This window comes from Pimephales promelas, chromosome 5 (assembly GCF_988280905.1).
Source record: "Pimephales promelas chromosome 5, fPimPro1.hap1.1, whole genome shotgun sequence".
Lineage (NCBI taxonomy): Eukaryota > Metazoa > Chordata > Actinopteri > Cypriniformes > Leuciscidae > Pimephales > Pimephales promelas.
The window spans coordinates 16,935,113-16,958,747 of record NC_142773.1 but is presented as its reverse complement, the minus strand read 5'-3'; the positions used below and the strand labels follow the sequence as shown (position 1 = coordinate 16,958,747).

The 23,635-nt window shown below is 37.2% G+C and overlaps 1 protein-coding gene and 1 long non-coding RNA gene across 2 annotated transcripts; one reads left to right on the top strand and one right to left on the bottom strand.

Annotated features, from left to right (window-relative positions):
* Window positions 1-1,775: 1,775 nt before the first annotated feature.
* Window positions 1,776-22,977, top strand: slc1a7a (solute carrier family 1 member 7a). The gene is made up of 11 exons (XM_089131041.1): window positions 1,776-1,958; window positions 4,360-4,439; window positions 11,406-11,621; window positions 14,669-14,711; window positions 15,270-15,501; window positions 15,583-15,682; window positions 17,013-17,246; window positions 17,509-17,703; window positions 19,040-19,174; window positions 19,266-19,370; window positions 22,432-22,977. Exons 1-11 carry the CDS (start codon window positions 1,824-1,826, stop codon window positions 22,700-22,702), a joined length of 1,746 nt encoding a protein of 581 aa, XP_088987167.1. The 5' UTR covers window positions 1,776-1,823; the 3' UTR covers window positions 22,703-22,977.
* LOC120471389 (uncharacterized) lies at window positions 11,526-20,730 on the bottom strand. The gene is made up of 3 exons (XR_005620793.2): window positions 20,430-20,730; window positions 19,035-19,172; window positions 11,526-11,656 (listed from the first exon to the last, which is right to left on the bottom strand). It is a non-coding gene; the product is annotated as an uncharacterized LOC120471389 (long non-coding RNA).
* Window positions 22,978-23,635: the final 658 nt, after the last annotated feature.

The window sequence follows — 23,635 nt, the reverse complement described above, 5'->3', positions numbered from 1 at the left end:
CACAAACCGCATTACCTATGTCTGCATGCTGCCGCAACGCGTTTTACATTACTTCAAAATTAAGGATAATTTTTAGCTTCAATATCTTGTGGAAAAGAGGTTTTCCCCTAGCTTAAAGGGTTAGTTCACCCAAAAATGAAAATTAAGTCATTAATTACTCACCCCCATGCTGTACCAACCCCATAAGACCTTCGTTCATCTTCGGAACACAAATAAAGATATTTTTGATTGAATCTGAGGGCTGGATCACTCTTCCATAGACAGCATGAGGGACTGCCTCTTGACGGCCCAGAAAGTCATTAAAAGAAAAGGTTTAAATATTCCATGTGCCTACAGTGGCTCAACTATAACTTTATCAAGCGACGAGACTACTTTTTGTGCGAAAAAAACGTAAAACTCCTAAGCGGTGAGCAGCCGGTAACAAAAAGTAGTCGAAGAAGAACGGTATCGTCTCAGTTCTCGCGCATGCGCCCATAAGGAAGTAATGGAAAGTCGAATAAAGTCGTTATTTACGTTTTTTTTTCGCACAAAAAGTAGTCTCGTCACTTGATAAAGTTATAGTTGAGCCACTGTAGGCACATGGAATATTTAAACCTTTTCGTTTAATGACTTTCTGGGCCGTCAAGAGGCAGTCCCTCAGGCTGTCTATGGAAGAGTGATCCAGCCCTCAGATTCAATCAAAAATATCTTTATTTGTGTTCCGAAGATGAACGAAGGTCTTACGGGGTTGGTACAGCATGGGGGTGAGTAATTAATGACTTAATTTTCATTTTTGGGTGAACTAACCCTTTAAGATATTATACAGAACTCGTTCCCTCTTCTAGAGAGAACTGAGGTTACGCTATAACCAACTTTTGGGGTTGTTAAAATTATTTATTTTAATGACAATTAAACATAAATGAAAAAAAATATTTTGATTAAATAATTGTATACTTGTTACAGAATTATACAGAATAGTCCATATTTAATAAAATCCATATATCATATTGGACAGTACCATTTTTTACAGAATTGTAGAATTTATAAGCCTACCTTACTACTATTAATTTGAGGCATTTATTAATAACCCTTCCATGTATTTCCCCTGAACCAAGATCAGGTGGTGAGATTGGCATTAAAAATGACCCTAGCATATGAGATAATGCAGACTGAGATAAAGGCGTTAGATATTCCATCATCCACTGAAGGGTGAAAAAGCACACTGACAAACACACACCAGCTAACACTAGCAGAGCCACAGCAAACCGTGTCCACGTTGGCCATCTCTGTCTAAACCCCCCACTGTTTGACATCTACACTGGGTCATGTCAGATGCTTCATCTTTATGTTTTTGTCCTGTGTTATTTTTCTTCTTTCACACATACATGAAGAAATCCCCATTCCAATTGTTCAGAGATCTTTAATCCATCTTCAGATCGGCTTAATGCAGTGCGGCTCTAATAGGATCGCTGGTATTAACCTCTGGGACAATACCGCCAGCTGTCCCAGAGCCCCCTATTGGCCATGCTGAAGTACAGGGTAAGAGGGTGTGGTGGGGCAGAACGAAGAGAGAGAGAGAGAGAGAGAGAGAGAGAGAGAGAGAGAGAGAGACAGAAGGAGAGTGTGTTAGTGACCGGAAAGGGTGATGGGCTTTAGTAGTGACCAACGGTGGATTGACAAGTGCTTTTTCTTAGAAGGACCTTCATTATCACCTTTTCTACAAGCTGCTCTACCTTCCTACTGCTTCTTTCTCTGCATGTTTCTTTTCCCCCTCGGAAGGTTTGTGCATTCGGGTATAAAAGGGTGTTTGTATGGCTGATTGAGTGGGAAGTGGACAGGTCACCATGGCGTTGGGTGCGGTGTGGAGCCGCGTTAAAAATGTGTGCCAACAGAACGGCCTACTCATCTTGTCGGTCTTGGCCGTGGTCATCGGATGCCTGCTGGGATTCTTCCTGCGCGCCAAACACCTCTCTGAGCAGGTTAGTTTTGGTTTCCCATACCTGGTGTAACCCTTACCAAGAACAGTTTCCCTGTCTTCCCTGAAATGACCCAACTGTCCTGCCATCTGACACACACTCTGAAAAAATAAAGATTCTTTATTGGCATCATTAAATATATTCATTACATTAAATAAATATCATTAAATATATATATTCTCCAAAATTGCTTCACTTCTTATAATTATTATTATTTCTTTTATTACTTTTGTCCACCAAATCAGTCATGTGGGGCAACCAACATGCTAAAAAAAATAGTAAATAATATCATTACTGTGTGTCAAGGTCAATACCTCTCAAAAATCATATAATACCTTTTCCGGTTCCAGTTGTAAATATATATCCAGTATAAATTTAAAAACTTTGGTTAAAAAAATCAGTTGTATTCAAGTTATAGCCTACATGCTTTTTTTTTCTTTTACTTGAGCCTACACCATAAATGGAAACTTTTGTTGAAAATGCCATAAAAGTTTTTCACAACCAAATAAAACCAACATAAATACAAAAAGCGCATTTCAAAAACTTGGCAAAGTGTTTTAAAATATATTTTAAAACAGACACTCACTATTGGCATTGATCACCGTCTCAATCCTTGCATAATATACCTGTGAGAAGTAACATCTTAATATTTGATCAATTTGAGACCTCTAAGAGATCTTTAACTTGACCTAAAAAAAATGATACATTTTCTATACAACTGTACAATATTCTGTCTAGTATTGTCTTTTCATATCGTTAGTTGATTCATTGGTTAAGTGAGATGTGTTCCCTCAAAGCTCTGTCATTATGACCAAACATCTAGTTCTGCTGAGGGATTACCAGTCAATCAACTGAACTGTTATTGCATTGAGGATTTGAAGTTGAAAATCTCATCACATCTTCTCATTCATCTCGAGTTGAACATTTCTCGCTAGTCCTATAATGAAGTTAGGTTACCTCATGATCAATAGAATATGCAGTCTTCTTGAAAAAGGTGGAGCTGTTTTAGCTTTAGCTAGCGTTACTTTTAATGAAGGAATATAAACTGATTCCAGATTGAGGGTACATTTGCAGTATGTTAAATTGAGTCACTTACGGTACATTCAAGCTATTGCATCCAGTATCTTCCTAAACAATTACAGACGTTGAACAAGCTAGCTTTAGGTTGAGATGAGTGACTGCTTTAACAACCACTTAACTTAACCAACCCATTATCCACAGTAATAAAATGATTTTAGCAACTGATTGTTTAATAGTTGCAGTGTTTCACTATTTTCGATCAGCCATTACACCAATGTTTAGCAATTAGCCCTGTTTAGATTACGCCACATGGAAGCTTTTTCAGACTTTTCATGGTCCAAGTCAGGAATGCCAATGGCAGATGTAACGGCTCCATGCCAGCTGTTTTTAGGTTAGCATTAGCAAGTAGCAAAGGAATGCCAGAGATTCACAGCCATTTGTCAGCATTGATCCTGATGCTGCTTGGACAACAGCCCTGATCTAAGCTTCACATGTCCCTGCCCCCTCCTTAATGCAGGCCTTTAAGCGCTTTAACACCAGCATCATGTCTCTCAGCTTCCTTCAACAAAATGTGGTCTTCAATAAGTCTTGCTCTTGCTTAAGGGCTCTTCTTAAGCAACTTAATTTCCTTGGGCAGTAGTTGTTGTTGTTTTTTTAATAGTGCTGTCTCAAAGACATAACAATTATTGGACAATAAATACATTAATATTATAAGAGCAATGTATTTTCATGAACTAAATTTAAGACTACTAAACAGGCAAACGCAGTTTCTCTGGGAAAGGCAAAACTTTTGTGAGAGAACACAAAAGCATTTAAATTTAATTTTTCTTCCCATCTCATATTTTTTTTCCATCACCATGTCCCAGGATTGGATATGATTGCACAGCATCTGAAATGTTGGTTTGATCTTTATGAAATGCTTGAGCTCAATGGTTGGAATGACCTTTCAGAAGTTTCTCACATGATTGCGTCCCCAAACAACAGCATCTGAATGCAAGATAACATGACAGTGATTTATTTGCAAATGTCTTGGTGGAGTGAAATGATTGTACATGTCAAGATGTGTGGAGTACAGCAATAAGAGCACGTCGGTCCCAGTAAAGTATAGGGTAAATTGCATTCAGCACTTATTTTTGGGCATATTTGAAAATAAATGACTCAGTGTGTCTGTGTAAATTCACACCCTTCCCCTCAGATCTAAAAATAAATTAAATTGCTGAATTGTTTGACTTAGAACCGGAGTAAAGATTATTTTCAATCTGCATAAGACAGTTTAAAGTCAAGGATTGGAGAATATTTCTCGCTCCACTTTGTGGGACTCAACTCAGTATCAAAGCACATCTGAACAGTGCATCAAAGCAGATGTTCTGTGTTTTTTCCAAAGGAGGTGAAGTACTTCCAGTTCCCTGGGGAGTTGCTGATGCGGATGTTAAAGATGCTCATCCTGCCACTAGTGGTTTCTAGGTAAGAGTTCCCTTTTCCAACATTTTTTTACATGAATAACTTAGCTGTCAGTCACTACAAATCTGATACAATCAAGTGAGATAAGCATCTCCTGTTTCTGAAATGATATAGCATGAAGTTTGTGTTTAGAATTAGTTTATAATGGTAAACTTTTGTCAAAGATAACACATATGCCAAACCCAATCCCATAACCATGTCACATGTCAACAACCATATTTACCAAGTGTCAAAAGCCAATAAAGTTACCAGTGTTGTCAATAAGAATAATACCAACACCGATACTTCTATTAAAGGGGGGGTTGACTGCTTTTTTTCTTAGCATGATTGTGTTTATGGGGTGCAATATAACATGTATTCATGGTTTTTCTTTTTTTAAAAGTCTTATTTTTCATAAACTTCACCTTTATTGTCAGCCGCGTTCTCCTATGTCCTCGAACGAGCGGTTAACTTCCTGAGTCTATGAAACCACCCCCTCAGAAACAGGCAGTGAGCTCAGATTGGTTAGTTTGGGCCGGTGTGTTGTGATTGGCTAAACTGTCGCTCACGTTGTCCAGAAGGTTAACGCCCATTACCTTTACGGGCGAAATGTGCCTGCGCTCCGGTCCATTCATGTCGATACTACAGTATCAGTTTGAAGCAGAATCAAACCGAGAAAACGGCGAGAAAGCGGCGATAAAGAGAGTCAAACAGAACCTCGCCACACACGGCTCTTGCTAAACGTTTCTGAATGATAATTTGCTCAATTTTTTAACTTTACACACGTTTGTTTAACACAATAGCATCTGACTGGCAACAATAGCAACTGACTGGCTACTAATGTTATACGCAAACAGCGTTGGCATTAGTTTACGTTCTTGACCAAATCGAAAATAACGTCATAAAGCATGAAAAATACATTTAAAACATTAGTACTTATACAAAATTCAGGTCCATAATGTTTGTACACGTTTGTCGTAGACACAAAATAGCATAGCTAGTAGCCTAGTGGCTATAAAGCCAGCGCTGTCATTTGAAAAAAATAAAACACAAGGCTACGTCTGGAATTAAACATGAAAATTCATTTAAAATGATTAAGTCTCAGCGTACTTACAGGTTGTGGCCCAACAACTGCTGCCTCTGGTTTTAAAGTCGGATCTGCTTCATGTTTTAGTAACAGTTTCTTGTTGAATCCGGCATTGAACTCGTGGAGATTCTGGAAGCTGTCTTCCGTAAAATGCGCAGCACAGAGAGCTAAATTACGATCGTCATTTTCAGGAACATAATAAAACATAAATTGTATCCATTGTTGACGAAGTACAGTGTCCGTGGGAAGCTCGAACACAGACGACCTGACAGCTGGGTGAACACAACACACTCGACGAGCCGCAGAAATATGCACATGCCCTTTCCTGCATATTCCGGAGGGAGGGTTGATGTATGTGTGGGTTAGTGACGTCTAAAACCCAGCTGTAGTCCCAATTGAGTCGTTTTTGTAGCCATTAAACTTCCTGATTTTTAAAAGACGATATCTCTGCTTACACTGAACTTTCAGCGCTGCAACTTTGCAGATACTGTTCATGCACCAACAGCAACATTACACACTATTTAAAATGAAAAAAGTGAAATGGCAATCCCCCCCCCCCCCACCTTAAATAAATGGAACATTTCTAAGGATGAAATGGACAATTTATAGCCATAGTTAAAAGCCATAATTTTAACATTTAATATGCTTAAATAGGCACTTGTCACACTAACAAATAATAATTTCAATCCATAATACAGATCCATAATAATGAATGTTCATTGTTTAGAGCTTCTGATGCATATTAATTTGAATGCAAATTTTTTTTATAAAAAAACACTAGCGATATTCACTTACACTTAGGATCTATATGAAGATAAATATATACATTATTATAAAAAGTATCAAATCAGAATCAATCTTCCCATTGTAAATTTATATATGGCAGACACTTATCCGAAATAACTTTGCAAAAGGACATTGCATTCAAGATATTCCATATATTCCCTAGGAATTTGACCTTTACGTTGCAAGTGCTATGCTCTACTGTTTAAACTGTAGGAATTTTTCCAAATGTTAACCATATTGTTCTTATGTGGAACACACAAAAAAAAGCTATTTTTGCAGAGCGTCTGATTTGTTCCATACAATGAAACAGCACCATAAAGTACCTTGTGCACTACGCATACGGTATATTCCAATTCCCCTGAATCCAAACAGGATTGGTGGATACAGAGCAAAATATAAATGATTATGCACATATGCCCTTTCAAATATGCACTTCTAGAAGTAAAGGTTCCAAAAGGGGGTTTTCGATGCAATGCCACAGAAGAACCATTTTTGGTTCCCCAAAGAACCATTCAGTGAACAATTCTTGAAATAACTATTTTTTCTTTGTGTGATATTTTTGATGAAATCTGAGAGCTTTCTATTCCTGGGACTAAATGGATTAGTGAACTTTTTGAAGCATCAAAGAGTCAGTTGCATAGCTGTCAATGGAGAGACAGAATTCTCTCGGATTTAATCAAAAAGATCTTCATTTGTGTTTTCCCAGAGATGAATGAAAATCTTACGTCAATGACATGATGATGAGTAAATGATGACAGAATTTTCACTATCCCTTTAACTTTACCCTGTCCATGGTGCAATTGTCCACATCTTTCATACATCAGCATCGGAATACATTTACAATGTATGTAGAGGCTGAATTTTAATATTAAAATGCTCTTATTTCAGTGTTGAAACTCAAAAAAATGATATCTTGGCTTTAAATAACTTTTTTATGTCAACGGGTTCCACATAACTTTGTTACGTTAAACAAACATAATTTGTTCATGTAACTTCACATCATGGAATTAAGTCATTTTAAGTGACCCTCTGAGCAGAGTGTTAAATGAACACTAAAGCAGTGTTGAAGTAAGGAGATAATTAAGTGAATAATTAAGTGATTATTGAACACACCTGATGTTAACAAGTAGAATCACTGAAGGAGAAAAACTCATATAGCACCCAATTTCTGAGTTAAGTTTATCTTATGGATTATAGCAGCACTGTCATTGTAGAGCATACAATTTTTAGCATTCTCAAAGAAATCCAAATGATAAATTCAATTAAAAGAAGAAACATCTTAAAAATATTTATTTTATGTAGGCACACAAAGACATCAAGAATCAGCCTGTGAATCTCAACAATAGTGACAATTACAAAGCATGTTGCAGTGCATGGGTGCCACCAATAAAAACTCATTCATGGATCCCATCATGTATTGCTGCATGAATAAATAATGAGGTTATGTTCAGAGGTGATCTGTTTGCCACCATTGCTGAGACTCATTCACTAAATTGTGATGTCTGTGTGTGCTTCCATATCATGTTACAAAAAAAAAAGGCTAAAAAAGGTATGAGTGCTGCTATAATCCATAAGGTAAATTTAACTCTATATGAAATTTGGCTCTAAATGAGTTCAGCAATTTAGGCCAAATAAATGTAAAATAACGATTATGTTAAAACACAACTAACACCATCAGATCACCTTTACTATTTGTTCATCTGGCTGTTATAACTCATGGACAGCAGCCAAACAAAACCTAAAGATAATGATTTAATGGTCAAGAGTCCAACTAAAACAAACTGGTGACTTAAAATTCTGGTTTTGTCCTTCAGTGATTCTGCTTGTTAACATCAGGTGTCTTCAATAATGCTCAATCATCACTCAATTGTTCACTTAATTATCTCATTAACTTCAACACTGCTTTAGGGTTCATTTAACACTCTGCTCAGAGGGTCGCTTAAAATGACTTAATTCCATGATGTTGAAGTTACATGAACAAATTATGTTTGTTTAACGTAACCCAGTTATGTGGAACCCATTGACATAAAAAAGGGAATTAAAGCCAACATATCATTTTTTTAAGTTCAATATCTATTGGCAACTGAATTGTCACTAGGATTGTTTTGATCAAATAATTGTATATTTATATGTAACCATTGTTGTAATTTTGGCTGCATCTGAACACATTACCTGAGAAGTTAAAGCAAATATGCTAGAAAACTGCTCTCTTTCAAGCATGTGCATTTAATGCATGGAGTAAGAACATTAGGTAAGTGTTTAAAACAAATGTGCACAGTCCATTTGCATTATAAAGTTGACCACCTTACACCCCTAAAAAATTACTTTCAGTCATCATTAACTCTCTCATGTTATTCAAAACTCTATGAATTTCATTCTTCTATGGAACACAACATATTTTTTTCAGAATGTCCGAGGTGACAATGAAAGTAATTTATACTGTCAAAATAAGTTAATTAACATAAAGTGGTCCATGTGACTCAATTCTACGCAAGGGTGTTGAATTTAGTTGGGATATTGGTCCCAACTAACCCAATAAAACATAAATTAAGTGAACGGTGGGTCAACTGCCAGTATAGGTAAGGATTTAACAACCACAATTCACATGCTGCCTGTGAAAGATTTATAACTTGCAACCCCAAAGATGGAATAAAACTATTCAAACCAAATGATCACATGCTGAACGTGAACTTCCGGTGAAACAAAGTCTTGAGAGGAAGTTGATCCTTATTCCACACACACACACACACACACACACACCCACACACACACACACACACACACACACACACACACACACACACACACACACACACACACACACACACACACACACACACACACACTTCTGTCTGGGTCAGTGTTCCAGATGACCAGTGAACATACACACACTCCAGGGAGTCATTATGGATCAGGTTTGTTAATTACCTCTAATCTGAGGAAGCTAAGGACCAACTGCACATGCACAGTAGCCAAGACCCAGGCACTTCCAAATGCAAAATGGCCAATGGCTATTTATAAACAAGTTAACGTTGACCTAAATGCTAGAGCTTGAACTGTAGTAAGCGGCAAACCGAATTAAGAATGAAAAGCAGAATGACATATTTGTTAGAAACTGGTTCTCTTCACTTACAACATTGCAGATTCAAGATGCAGTTCAAGGGGTCTTCCAATGTCATGGTTGGTTTAAAATGAACGAAACTGACATATTTATCAAATGGTATTCTAGGGCTTAGGCCCAAAGCACGGTCTGTGTACTGTCCTCGTTTCAACGCCATCTGCCTACAGGCAAGATGCGGAAACCAGATTATCTGATGAGCGCACTACAATCAAAGGCAACCGTGCAGTTTCTCATTATCCCTGTGTGCATTTCAGTACGAATCTGATCTTTGATCAATGGCTATGCAACCGTAGGGCCGCAGGACAGTTTCAAAAGGTCACCATATGGCATGCACGTTGTTCTGAATGAAGTTTATAGCTCTATAGGCAACTGCAGGATAGATGCTTTAAATGTTGCACTATTGCCGTTGATAACATGGCACTTTTTGAGTCCCAATCAGTTTCCTGTCATTCAGAGTTTACATTTAAATACATAGACTTAATGCAGGACAGATAATCCTCTTAAACAAAAAAAAAGTCTGCTTTAAGACATCTTTTCAATTTTCATGTTGGATGCTGATGTCATTGCGCAATGATTGCATATGGTGAAAATCAATTGACCTTTTGCAAGATTACGGCATGTCTTTTTTTCAGCTCAGCTGAATCTCACATGGTGGCAGATTGATGAGATTTTTTAGAATTGTGCTCCTAAAAGCTGAAATGTGCATTTTTTTATTTTTTGTCCTTTTTCTTTTAATTTTAAAATGCATTCTCTTCAGTGGCATATGGTGGCGAGGAGACGAAATGCTCCCTTTGTGTTTGTTTTTTTTTTTTATGTCCAATGTTAAGCCACGTTCCAGCAATATTTGATGATTAAATCTGAATTGAATTTGATGAATACTTTTTTATGTTTCAATTGCCATTTAGGCTTAAAAAATTATATCTACAATAATAATAACACTAGAATATTTTGTTTATCTTTAATTTTTAGCATAAATTGTTGCTTGGCCATGCATTTTAATAGTTTATTGATCATTACATCCATCGTTACGGTTAGTGACAGTTAGGTGCTGCTTTTATGTACTTCCTGACAAATGTTTAATTCAGTTTTTTTCAAGTTAATTTTGAATCATTTGTGGGCAATGAGAATTATTTCATGAGACATTTGCTTCAGTGATTAGTGATTTGCACATCAATCTCATGATTATTTGCAGATTTAAAAAAAAAAATCATTAAAAATCATGATAAAAAATTAAAAACTATATTTCATGACAGCTCTTGGAGTGTTTGGCGTGGTAATGGATATCACAATGTTGACATGTTTGGTGTTGGCGTAATAGATCTGCTACGCTGCTGCTGTAGGAAATGGGGCATTACCTACAACGCCTTCTAGACTGCCGTGAAAGGCCCATCAAAGCTGTGCAGAATCGACTTGGATGGGAGGGAGAGACCGTAATGATAGACAAAAAAATTCAGGAATGGCAAAAACCCCTAAAAGATTAATAGAATCAGTGATGGCAACATCGATTTTAAGCTTTGCCTGTTTCTTTCAGCTATGGAGGTACATGATACAATATATTATCTTATTTGTGTCATCTTTGCACTTGATTTTTGAACAATGACTGTTCCCCAAAACCTGAAAGACTGAGCCCTGGTTAAGTTGGGCTGTTTTCTGAACTTTCTGAAAACTAAGATTGTCATTAAGAGACAGTAATGTTGGTGTTACAAACAAATAAATGTATAACAGAAAATAAAATAATGTAAATAAATATATTTAATTTTAACACAAATATTCAAAAAATATTTAAAGAATGGTCTTTTTGGTCACACTTCTTTCTTTTCTTCATGTTAATTATTTTACTCAATGACAGACTGACATCAATTAGCGACTGCAATATTTTGGGTGTGGGTATTTTAGATGTATGGCATTTCAAAGATTTTTTTTTTTAAAAATCATCTCTGCATTCAACTTAGAGTAATTTGATGTATTCCTTAAAAAAATGTTTTTCTCTCCTCAGTTTGATGTCTGGCTTGGCAGCACTGGATGCCAAATGTTCCAGTCGACTGGGCATCATGACAATTTCTTATTATCTGTGGACGACCTTTGTGGCTGTGGTGGTGGGCATCGTCATGGTCATCATCATCCACCCGGGTGGAGCTGCCCAGAAGGAGGACTCGGAGGACAGCGGGAAGCCCATCATGAGCTCTGCTGATGCGCTACTGGACCTTATCCGGTAAACCTGTGCTATTGTGTGTCTGTGTATCAACACTAAAAGACAACAACAACAACATTATGGTATTTTCCATAAAATCTGATCAAGTAGAAAAACCAGTTTGAGAAGTTTATTTTTCCAAGCTTTCATATGAGTCAAATTACCTTTACCTAATCAGGTATTAGAAACATCCATACATCACATCAGCCTATTGTATTTTTGCTGAATATGCTAAGGTAATTATTGCATAGGCTTTAGTTAACTATGTAGAGAAATATGCTGTTATGTTTTAAGTGATCGAATATAAAGGGTCCAGATGCATTCTCACCTCTGTCGGTTAAACCTTATGAGTAAAGCTCATGATAAGCCAGTTACAGTAGTGTTTGCTTGAGTAAATGAGCATGAAGATTGCCCCAGTGAAATTATGTCACTGTTCCAATTAGTCAGTGGAACAGTTAGCCAGGAACTTTTCACAAACAGGTACTGTGTCAAAAAGGTCTATAGAAAACTATAGATACGGGGTGCTTCTCAATATCCCTCCTCGCTTTTCTCAAGGCAAGGGTCGAGGAGTGAGGACGCTTCCTGAGAGTCATAACGTACGTAGTCCTCAAAGGTCAGGAAGGTAAAGGCAGCCCAAGATCTTGACATTCCTTCCACCAAATTGATTGATATTCCTTCTACTATGCTTGACTTTCATAGTTAGTTGGCTTGTTTGTTTGTTGGATGGTTAGTTTCATGAGTTCACACTTACATTTAATGCGTATTTGGCGTACTGTGTCCGGAGGGAGGGCTCCGAGCTCGGAGTTCAGCCGAACCCAGAGTACTCCCCCCATATGTAAGTGTTTTAGAACTAGGAGTGTGGAGAAGAGGGAGTGGGGGGATGCTGCAAACTGTCAGTGGATCAGGTAAGACTTGCTGGATGGATTGCTGAGTGCTGTCCATTTGTGTTAATTATCTGAACGCGCTCCTCCCGAACTTACAGTAGTTTATAAAACTTAATTTATTTAGTATGGAGTTCTCAATAGGGGAAAGTCAGCTCCAGATCCTGGCATTCCTTCCACCAGATAGGCTAGTTAGTTAGTTTGTTGTTTGGGGGGTAGTCAGTCAGTTAGTTAATTCATATGTAGTCCTCAAAGGGAGAAAGAGCCGCATACCTTGACATTCTTTCCACCATGCTTGAGGTTAGTCCTAAGGTTAGCGTTTGGTTCAGGGTGAGTTGGATGTAATTATGGACAATTTAATACTACTATTATAATGTAACATTAAGTAACAATGACACTGTAAAATAAAAGGTGACCGATTTCCATGTCCAACTAAAACACATTCATTATTCGCTCATTTCATTCTCCATCACAAATTTTAACCACATTCGCTAGTTAGTCCCTATTCAGTGGAAAGACAGCCCTAGATTTTAACATTCCTATCGCCATGCTTGACTGTTAGTTAGTTACACATAAACTTAGCTACACATAAAGGCAATTGCACCTTCACATGTTCCAGGCACAATGAATTTCTTTCAGCCTGAATGTCTGTGGAGATGTTAGTGGCTGTGATGTTGAGGGATCAGGAGAGCTTAGACATGGCTCAGTTTAGGGTTGGCCGAGGACTAAGGAATGGAGAATTTCTGCCCCACCTGTCACCTGTGCTGCGTGACAGAGCATGACCCCGTGTCATTGAAGTGTGTGTTAAAGACTGAAGCCTAAACTGATTACTGATCTGAGCCTAAGACCATATGGCCCTTATTGGGGTGATAAAAGAGGAGGAAACTTGCATACAGCCACACGATTAGCTCAGTTTATTAACGGCACATTTCACGACGGGCCAAATTAGTTCCAAATTAGCGTGTGATGTTTGTGACCTCCACTGGGAGGCTATTTGGATTGCAGTTTTCTGGGTCCCTCTGTGCTACTGTAACTACTAGACTGTGTGCTGGTAAAACTTGGATTAGGATTAGTTGACTGTGTCTGTCACAATGTGCACTCGTTTGCAACGCTTATAATGCGTTTTGTTGGTGATGGGAAGAACATGCGCTTACACACTTCTAATTGGGCTTGTTTGCATTTACCTTCATTTTAGCATTTAACATTTTAGACATTTTAATTGCAATGACAATGTTGAACTTTGTTTTTGAGAAGATTTACTCTTCTTCTATTTCTGTTGTGCAATGTGCTAAAAAATACCATGACTGGTCAATAGCAATGTTATGTTTTGGATGTTGTCCCATGGCTAACTTAATTAGCTTAATCAGCAGAACAATTGTGTACAATACGAATGCACTAATACGCATTAATACATGCTTAACTAATGCACAGATAATACTGAAATAATGTGTAACTAATGATTATTTAAGCTATTCATTAATTATTACCACATTAGGAACTAATTAAGAGTCTGTAAGGTTAATGTATTAGTTCATACATGAATTGTTATTAATTAAATATGTAATTGTGGATTAATTCCATAATAACTCATTTTTTTTAACTAATAGTGTTAATTACCAGAATGAGCCAAAGCCTTGTATTTCAACTTCCAGGTAATATGACAGGTACACTAATATGCATTAATACATGATTAATTACTTCATTGTTAGTGCAAATTCATGTGCAAATTACTACAATTACTAAATGACTGGTTAATAATGATGTGCCCCATCAAGTAAAGTCATAGCATAATGATACCTTTGCAAATCATTAGCTAATGATTAATTAAAGCAGACAACTTAAAGTTGAAGAGCATAGCTTTGACTAATTGCGATAATTAACACATTAATTTACACTATTAGTTAATAAAATATGTTAAGGAATTAATACATGACACATTGAATTAATAGCAATTCATGTATTACTTAATCTATTAATCATATAGACACTTTATTAGTTGCTGATGCAGTAATCATCAATTAATGGTTTAGTTCTTCATTAGTTATACATTAACTCATGATTATCTGTGCATTAGTTAAGGATGAATTAATGCACATTAGTGCACCCGTATTGTAAAGTGTTACCGAGTGTAACAAACATTAGTATTCATTACTATATTCATAAAAAAAACTTTGTTTCCTCCATCAGCAACATGTTCCCAGCCAACTTGGTCCAAGCAACTTTCCAACAAGTGAGTTTTTATGTTATTAGTTTTATGGCCTGTTCCTGAAACGCTTGTGCACATGAGCATGACACCAAACGTCTGTATTTTTGCCTCCAAAATATTATTCACAACTATTTTTGGGTACTCATTTCATGTGTATTGTTTATTGACTGATGTAAAATCTGTGTTCTTATAAGTCAGTAGCGTGCAGCTCATTTTGCCCATTTAGACTATATCTACTGCTCAATTAAAGTTACTCTAATAATTTAAGAACACTCGAATATAATATTTATTGTTCGTAAAATGAATATCCCTTTTTCATACTGTAAATTATAATGCTGTGATGACTGAATTTACTTTTGAAAATAAGCGTTTTATTTAATCCTACCAAATTAGTTAAGAATTGTAATTTCAGCTATTTATCGTTATCGCCCATAACATGGAAACAATTATCATCGCATGATTTTATTAAAGGTGCATGCGTAATGTTTAAAATAACCCAACACTTTTGGTATTGTATACTCTGACTTTTGCTGTAAATTTGTTTTACATGCCATCTTAATATGAATTATATTTGAATTGCAGTATCGCACAAAAAGCATCCCTATCATGAAGCCAAGAGCCACCGTCAGTCAGGACACACAAGAGACCGCCACCAGACGGAACTTCATTTATGGAATCCAGGATGACAATAGCACAGACATCCAGAACTTTTCCCTTGACCTGACGCCACCTCCTGATGTGGTCTTCCGAACGCTTCCTGGCACCAGTGAAGGCATGAATGTCCTCGGTATCGTGATCTTCTCATCTACTATGGGTAAGTTGTAGCATCAACATCTGGAATTTCACAGCTTAATTCAGTCTATTTAATAAATACTCAAGTATTCTTGTCATTTAGGTATCATGCTTGGAAGAATGGGACCAAATGGCAGCGCTCTCGTCAACTTCTGCCAGAGTCTGAATGAAGCTGTGCTGAAAATTGTGGCCATTGTTATATGGTAATGACAAGCATGATCTTAAAACCTATGCATGACAATTAACCAAATAACTATAGCCGCTGCATAGAGAGTTATGCATGTTTGGTTCTTGCTTACCAAATTGTGCCTGAAAATTATTATTTATTTGTTTAAGTTGGGCATTTGAATATTTATACAAGACCACAAAACATGTCAAAAAGATAATTTGACACAATTTTGAGGCTCCCTATTGTAAACACTATAAAGTGCAGATCCACTATGAATGAATATTGTGCCTAATTGCACTTTTTCACATGCATTAACTGCACTCGTTTAGTGCCTGATTCACAACAGGAAATGTTATGTACACATAAATGGAATAATTTCAGTCTCATTTAACTGAAACTATGACATTCTTGTTCAAAATATCCTTTCTTTGAAACTAGGCTGTTGCCATGATCACGAGACCAACTGAAGCATCTCTTTAACGTAACCTAGACTACATTCATTTGGCGGTAAAAGCGTGATGCAAAATGCACCGGGCAATTTTTGTGAATGAAACACAAAATATAATGAGTTAATTACATAGAATGGAGGCATGTTTGTCAAAAAGGAATACCCATAGATATCTATATAAAGGCTAGCTGTCTTATCGCCATCACCGGCGGGCGGCCATCTTGTCACAGGCAGGCTTTCTGGCGGACTCTGTGGTATCTGATGTAAGATGAGTGATCAGCACAAACACAAATACTCTTATCTCGTTGAAATCTTGATGGATTTACAAACGGTTTGGTTTCTTACAAATGTTATCAACGTGGCTATAATTCTGGATGATTATTTATTTATACACTTATTATTCATAAGTATGCAGTGTCATAACTACATCTCTGACGCTTATAACAAAAACCAGACCGTTTGAAAATCGGTAGAAAATTGAGCAAGTTACGGTTATTTAAAAGTACATGCACCATTAAAACAATGTTACGAGTGCGCGAGCTGCCTGTGACAAGATGGCCGCCAGGTGCAGACGTGGACCTCCATTGGCCAGCAGCGCGGACGAGATATCTAGCCTTTATATAGATATCTATGGGAATACCAATGACTTCATTTAAAGACGCTTGATTTTGTTGTTTAGGTCTACTAGAGCATGTTTTCGTTTTTAAATGTTCAAAACACATAATTTTTCACATATTTGACATTTTTGCAGCACCTCTCTTCCCAGTCTGTCAGTAACACTCTGTTTAGTTCCTCTATGAAGCCCCTCCTTCTGAAAAGCACAATGTGCTCTGATTGGTTGGCTGGACCAGTGTGTTGTGATTGAATTTAATGAACTCCCCCCAAATAATGCAGTGTTTCTGATGCAACACCACAGGTATTTCCCGTTTGGGATTGTGTTTCTGGTGGCCGGAAAGATCTTGGAAATGGACGACCCCTCAGCTATGGGGAAGAAACTGGGCTTCTACGCCATCACTGTGGTCATGGGGCTTGTGCTTCATGGCCTATTCATCCTGCCTTCCATGTATTTCTTCATTACGAAAAAGAGCCCCATCGTCTACATCCGAGGGATTTTACAGGCCCTTCTCATCTCATTAGCTACTTCATCCAGGTAAGGGTACTTATATGCATATTCATATTTTTAGCTAGGCCCTGCTAGATTATAATAAACGAAACCGTATTTGAACAGATTGTAAAACACGCATCACTTGTCAGCTTTGTTAATAGATAGTGAAAGACAGCATCATACACTAATGACTGAGAATCACACACTACCAGACTTTCAAGTGCCAACAAACTCATGCTGAAACATGCGCCACATTGTGAGGAGACACATGGCAAAGAAAAAATGATGCTCTTGCTTTCTACTATAGCTCTGCCACACTGCCTATCACCTTTAAGTGCCTGCTGGAGAACAACCACATCGACCGACGCATCATTCGCTTCGTACTTCCTGTGGGTGCTACGATCAACATGGACGGCACTGCCCTATATGAGGCCGTGGCGGCCATCTTTATCGCTCAAGTCAACAACTATGAGCTGGACTTTGGCCAGATCATCACAATCAGGTAGGGTACGATGGGCTAACATGAGGTAGATTCTCCCTTCATTTTCCTTTAGACAACACTCCTATTAATCCTGACTTTTCATCTGAATGTCTATTCTGAGTTATTCCACCTGAGCAGTTTTCCTTATTTAGACATGAATAATTCCATAATTCAAACCAAATTCATAATCTATAAGGCCTGTTTATTCATAAATTAATATTATGTCACTTATTTAATTTATATAATAAGTATAAATTAATTAATTAAAATATGAATGTATATTATTTAATTGTATTTATTCATGTGCTAAATATATTATTTATTATACACTACCAGCTAGTTTTGAATAATTAAGAAGTCTTGAATAAAAGTCTTTTATAATCACCAATTTATTTGCTAAAAAAAAATATAGTAAAAAAGTAATAATGTGAAATATTATTACAATTTCAAAGAACAGTTTTCTATTTGTGTGTAAAGCTGAATATTCTGCATCATTACTCCAGTCTTCAATGTCACATGATCATTACAATATGCTGATTTGCAGCTCAAGTAACTATTATAATTTATTCATAATTATCAATGGTAAAAATAGTTGTGCTTGCTTAATATTTTTTTTATATAAATCATGATACATAACTCAAAGTTTTGGGGAAAGTATGATATTATTTAACAAGGGAAAATAAATGAATACTTTTACCCTGCAAAAATGCATAAAGTGATAGACGTTTACGTATAATTATTTCTACTTCAAATAAAAACTGTTCTTTTATTTATCAAAGAATCTCGAGAAAAAAATCCAGAAAATAGTCATATTAAGCAGCATAAACATCCTATTAGATTTCTGAGGGATCATGTGATGGTGGCTAATTAAGTTAGATCACGTGACTGATCTAAGTTAGATCTAATTAATAATCATGCTGTCTGATCAGCATCTTGATATGCCACACGTGTGAGGCAGATGGATTATCTTGGCAAAGGAGAAGTGCTCACTAACACAGATTTTTGAGAGTAGGCCTTTTAACCTAGATAAAGTCTTAGATCGAGTTCAGCTCATGAAAAATGGGGGCAAAAACAAAAGTGTTGCGTTTATAATTTTGTTCAGTGTACTTATTCCATTTGAAAAAAAAAAAAAAAAACATTTAAGGAAAATTTGATAGAGAATGAAAAATCATTATGAGGAATCAAAAATCTATTCTATTCTATTTAGTATTTTAAACAATTCTATTTATCCAGCAAAAATCAGATAACGCTATAATTCCCCGGTATAGTGAAATTACCTTTGATACCAAGTTAATTCAAAGATCAGATATCACTAAGTTTTCTTTAAGGATAATATTTTCTCTGCTTCTTACTTCAGCATCACGGCTACAGCAGCCAGTATCGGTGCTGCCGGCATCCCACAGGCCGGCCTGGTAACCATGGTGATAGTGTTAACCTCAGTGGGACTTCCTACAGATGACATCACTCTAATCATCGCTGTGGATTGGGCCCTGTAAGAAATCAGAGACACATGAATTTCTCTCTCTCTCATACATTTCCACTATAAATGCAGAGTTTTCCTCACAATCTTGTGTATCTGTTAGGGATCGGTTCAGGACGATGGTGAACGTGATGGGTGATGCTCTGGCCACAGGAATCATGGCACACATATGCAGAAAAGACTTTGTGAAGGAGGGCGAGGAGGTGAGAACAGATTTAGATAGGATTTTATAACATTAAATGCCCTCATAACTCACGGCAAAGTTATTTTTCAAGTGAACATCTCACAACACTGAGACGCGGTTTAGATGAATATGTACTGCATGCTTTCCTTTCAATGACAAAACAACGAAAATGACTCAGGTGGAAAACAGCACTTAAGAAAGCATCTGAAAATAGCAATGTGGATTTGTTTGCACCAGCTCTCTAATTAATCACTCCAGTCACGTCATGTCTATTTATATACCACTTTACACCATCAGTGGTCTCCAACCCTGCTCCTGAAAAGACTCCTTACTGAAGACTTCAGTGCTTCAACACCTGCCAGAAAGTTTCAAGTAACCCTGAAAAAATTGATTATCTGGTTCTGGTGTGTTTTAATATAGTATTAATACAATATGTCTGGCTTAAAGGTGCCATCTAACATCATAAATCAAATCCTACTCCATATTTCATAACAGATGGGGGCAGTATACCTCCAAAAAATGACTTGTGCTCCTACCATCGCGCATGTTATTCAAATCATTTGACATGATAGTAAAAGGTTGGAAGACCGCAGTTTCACGTGGAACATTTGGAGATTTTTAGAGATCAGAGACTCAATGAACTAAACACTAGAGTGAACTAAACTAAACATATGAATCTCAACACTAAATGATGAAGACCGCCTCATAGATCTCAAAAACAAGCTGGTGCATTTCGACGGTATGGGAAAATAAAAGCTTGGGCAATTATTTGAAGTTTATGGTATTCGTTTTGTTCATATTACACTTTTATTGTTAGTGAATTAATTTGACAGACAGCATTCGCTGATGTTGATCAAGCTAGCGCCGTGAATTCACTGTGAGACACACGCAATTGACACTTAGCAAGCAGGTTAGTTAAGCTCTCAGATTCTGTCAATTATATTACGCAATTCAAAGAATAAATACCGTTTTGGCGCTTGTACATGTTACACTACAGATCCCTAGCGCACGTGAACCGATCGTCTCTACTAGCTGGAAAAAGAACATGAACTCTGGTGAAAGATACAGTATGCTACAACTTACCAAAATGTATTCCTCATGCATAATGTCGACCAATCATTTTTTGAACTCTTCCCTGAACTGAAATGTAGTAATTGGCTGTATTTCCACACGACTGACATCAGGTTCAAGTACACACACACACAAGCCGGCGCCAGCGCGACTCACTCGTCTATTGCAGTTTGGCTGGTGCTAACGTTGCCCGTCCGCATACCGCCTCCCATGGCCGGAACTGGTATTACGATACCTGCCGGGCCGGGGCTAGTAATTTAGCATGCTAATTCAGGTTAATATCTCGGCAGCACTATAACTTGTCAGTTTTTTAATGACATCTTGCACTTATTTCTTCTCATTCTTTTGATGCGTGTAGCTCATTTTTCGTATATTGTTACCTCAATTATTACATATGCCACCTTTAAAGTTATGAATTGAAAAATTCACATTTAGGAGATATAAGCATTCAAAACTTATAGCCTCTGACTTCCGCTAAAATTTTTATGACATCCCCTTGGACTTCAGCTTCTCATCTGTCCAATCAAATGCTAGAATCTAAAGCATCCCGCTCTGTAACGTTACTTGGCTCAAACTGATAGGATCTTACTCCAAAGACGGCTGGTTCATTTTCGTCCTCATCATCGGTAGATTCTACTAAATCCGTTGGTGCAGGAGAATGTGGCGGAGAAAAATCCTCAAGTGTTAAATACAATATATCATCGGCGCTATACGTTCTATATAGTATGAATGGTATGAATGTGAATCATGTGACCTACCAGCATCTGTTACGTCTCTTCACTGTCATTCATAAATCCTCTCCAGTGGCTTCATGAGATAATAAAGTGTCCATTGTATGCACACTTAAGAATCTAGCTGGAAGTAGTAGGCCCATCCGGGGACTTTTTGCCTGCTTTGAGTTCTGTGAATGTGGACGTACTTCTTTTGTCACAAACTTTTTTTTTTGCCTATATATATATATATATATATATATGCTGTAGTAGGGAAGTATGTGATTTCCGATGCAGCCCAGAAGGAGCTTATAGAAATCACTTATGCACAAATAAGCTAATGTGTTCACTCGATCTATGTTTTGTTTGAAACAAAGTTTGTTCGAAATGTTTGTTTTTTTGTGAAACTTATGCACATTTAAAGCTACACTGTGTGATTTTTACCCCCATCTAGCGGTGAAAAGGTATATGACCATCCAGTGAATATTAGTTTCTGTTCCTCTCAATTCCGATTTCGTTTTAACTCTTACGGTGGCCAATGTAGTCCAAGATTAACATGGCTTCCAGTTCGACCTCGTCCATGAGTGTTAACTCAAACGTAAATGCGAAAGGCGAAGCTTGAATTAACGGGTATGTCCCTCTTTGGCTAATGTACTTTCAAGATGGAGGGGCAACATGGCGAGTGATAGAACCCCTTATCCGTTTGTATTTTCAATGGCATATTATACACTCACAAGAATACTTTATTACTTGAACGAAGTAAATATACATTAATGAGCACATATATTTTTGAAAGAACTAAGTGTTTTTAGCTAAGAATAATTAAAAGAGTTACACAGTGTAGCTTTAAGTGTTGATAATGAATGAAGGAGCTATAAAATGTCGGTTGTTGTTGTTAAAAAGCAGAGGCTTTCTTTTTTGACATATTGGCCTATTTAATTTCAAATATAACAATATATTCTGGGAGCCATGAAAGTGCTGGCGCTGACTGGCAACTTAAAACTAAGTTTTAATAACGAAGCTTAATAGAGCAGCTCTCCAGTGTATTCATGATTTCACTCATCTGACCTCGACGAAGCGTACAGGAAAACAGCCACATTATCTATTACGGAATCGTGACGGACCAAATGATACCGCGGTTTACCAGCTGGAGCAAACTTTGACAAACAGTTTCTAATTACCAAAAACAAAATCCAAATAAATTTGGTTTTGTTCTTCATGATGTTCTGGGGCCTCCCAATGCATCTGATGCCAGTTTCACTCAGCAGCAGCAATAAAATGACGACTTTTGTCTTCTCTTTACAGATTCCTCTCATCTGTGAGACCAAGCCTATGATCAGCATCCAGCAGATGATGTCCTATCAGAAAAACGGCTGCTTCCAGCCCCCTCCTATTGGCCCCACGAGGAAACCCGAGCACCTGTCGCCTGACGTGGCCCGTCTAATGCTGCTGGAGGAGGGCATCAGGCCAGCCGACAAGAGCTCCCCTCACCTGTCTCCACACCATTCTAAAAGAGACCATAAAGACAAAGAACACTGTACCATTGACATGAACGGTCTGGAGACCAATGTCTAGACTCCGTCAGAGACCAAAACAGAGCTGCAAGACGCCAGCCGTTCTCTTTCTCTACCTTTGGATTTTGAGTATGTGTGCAAATGACTGTAGGGAAGCTGATGCGATCAGGGCTGTGAATCTTTGGACCTGCTTAGGGGATTTTCTAAACCCTGTTGACTCCCAGATGGCTGAGCTCCTCGTTGAAGCGCGTGGAGAAGGATCGGTGTACGTATGAGCGCTGTTGTTATTGTGTTCTTTACATGTGAGGAGAGAAGAACAACACTCTTCATGGACAGCTTGGATTTATGTGTCGTTTATATTATTCACCATATGCTGCTGAGATTGGTTTTCATCATTTTTTAAATTCTTTTTAAATATAGTATATATATATATATATATTTCTCTGTTTAAAACTTCTTTCACTAACAGGGAGCGAAAGAAACTGTCCCCTGAAGATTTAACCACCAGTGATCACATATACGTAAAGTGGCCCCAAGAAGTTTTTGGACACTTGTATTAGCTAAAAGTATTTGATTTAATTTAAACGTCAGAATGTCAATGCATCAGATCAGAGGTTTTTTAGCCGTTAACTCCACCCAGACCTACAGCCAACCCAGAAACCCTGGAAAAAAAAAAGTTTACAAACTAAACATTATTATCTTATATAGGGCTTAAACTTAATTGAATGTATTTCGAAATACATTTACAAATGACTAAAAATCATCATCATCAAAAAAAACAACAACACAAAAAAAAACAGTTGGTTAAAAGTTAGTTAAGTGAAGATGTTTATAAGCTAGTAAGAATGCAATAGTATAATTTGGTTTGATATTTTGTTATCTACTGCGATGAGATTCATTGATTATACAATTTACATGTGAATTAAGTGTCCAAATATTTTTGGGGATACTGCAAATGAGCGAGGTTTGCAATAACCACCACTTTTTCAAAAAG

What these genes read in the sequence shown, in the direction of transcription:
- slc1a7a (XM_089131041.1), top strand. Translation starts at nt 1,824, where the DNA reads ATGGCGTTGGGTGCGGTGTGGAGCCGCGTTAAAAATGTGTGCCAACAG. An exon ending in CCAAACACCTCTCTGAGCAG is followed by an intron (nt 1,959 to 4,359) that starts GTTAGTTTTGGT and finishes TTTTTTCCAAAG; the next exon opens with GAGGTGAAGTACTTCCAGTT. An exon ending in AAGGAGGGCGAGGAGGTGAG is followed by an intron (nt 19,371 to 22,431) that starts AACAGATTTAGA and finishes CTTCTCTTTACA; the next exon opens with GATTCCTCTCATCTGTGAGA.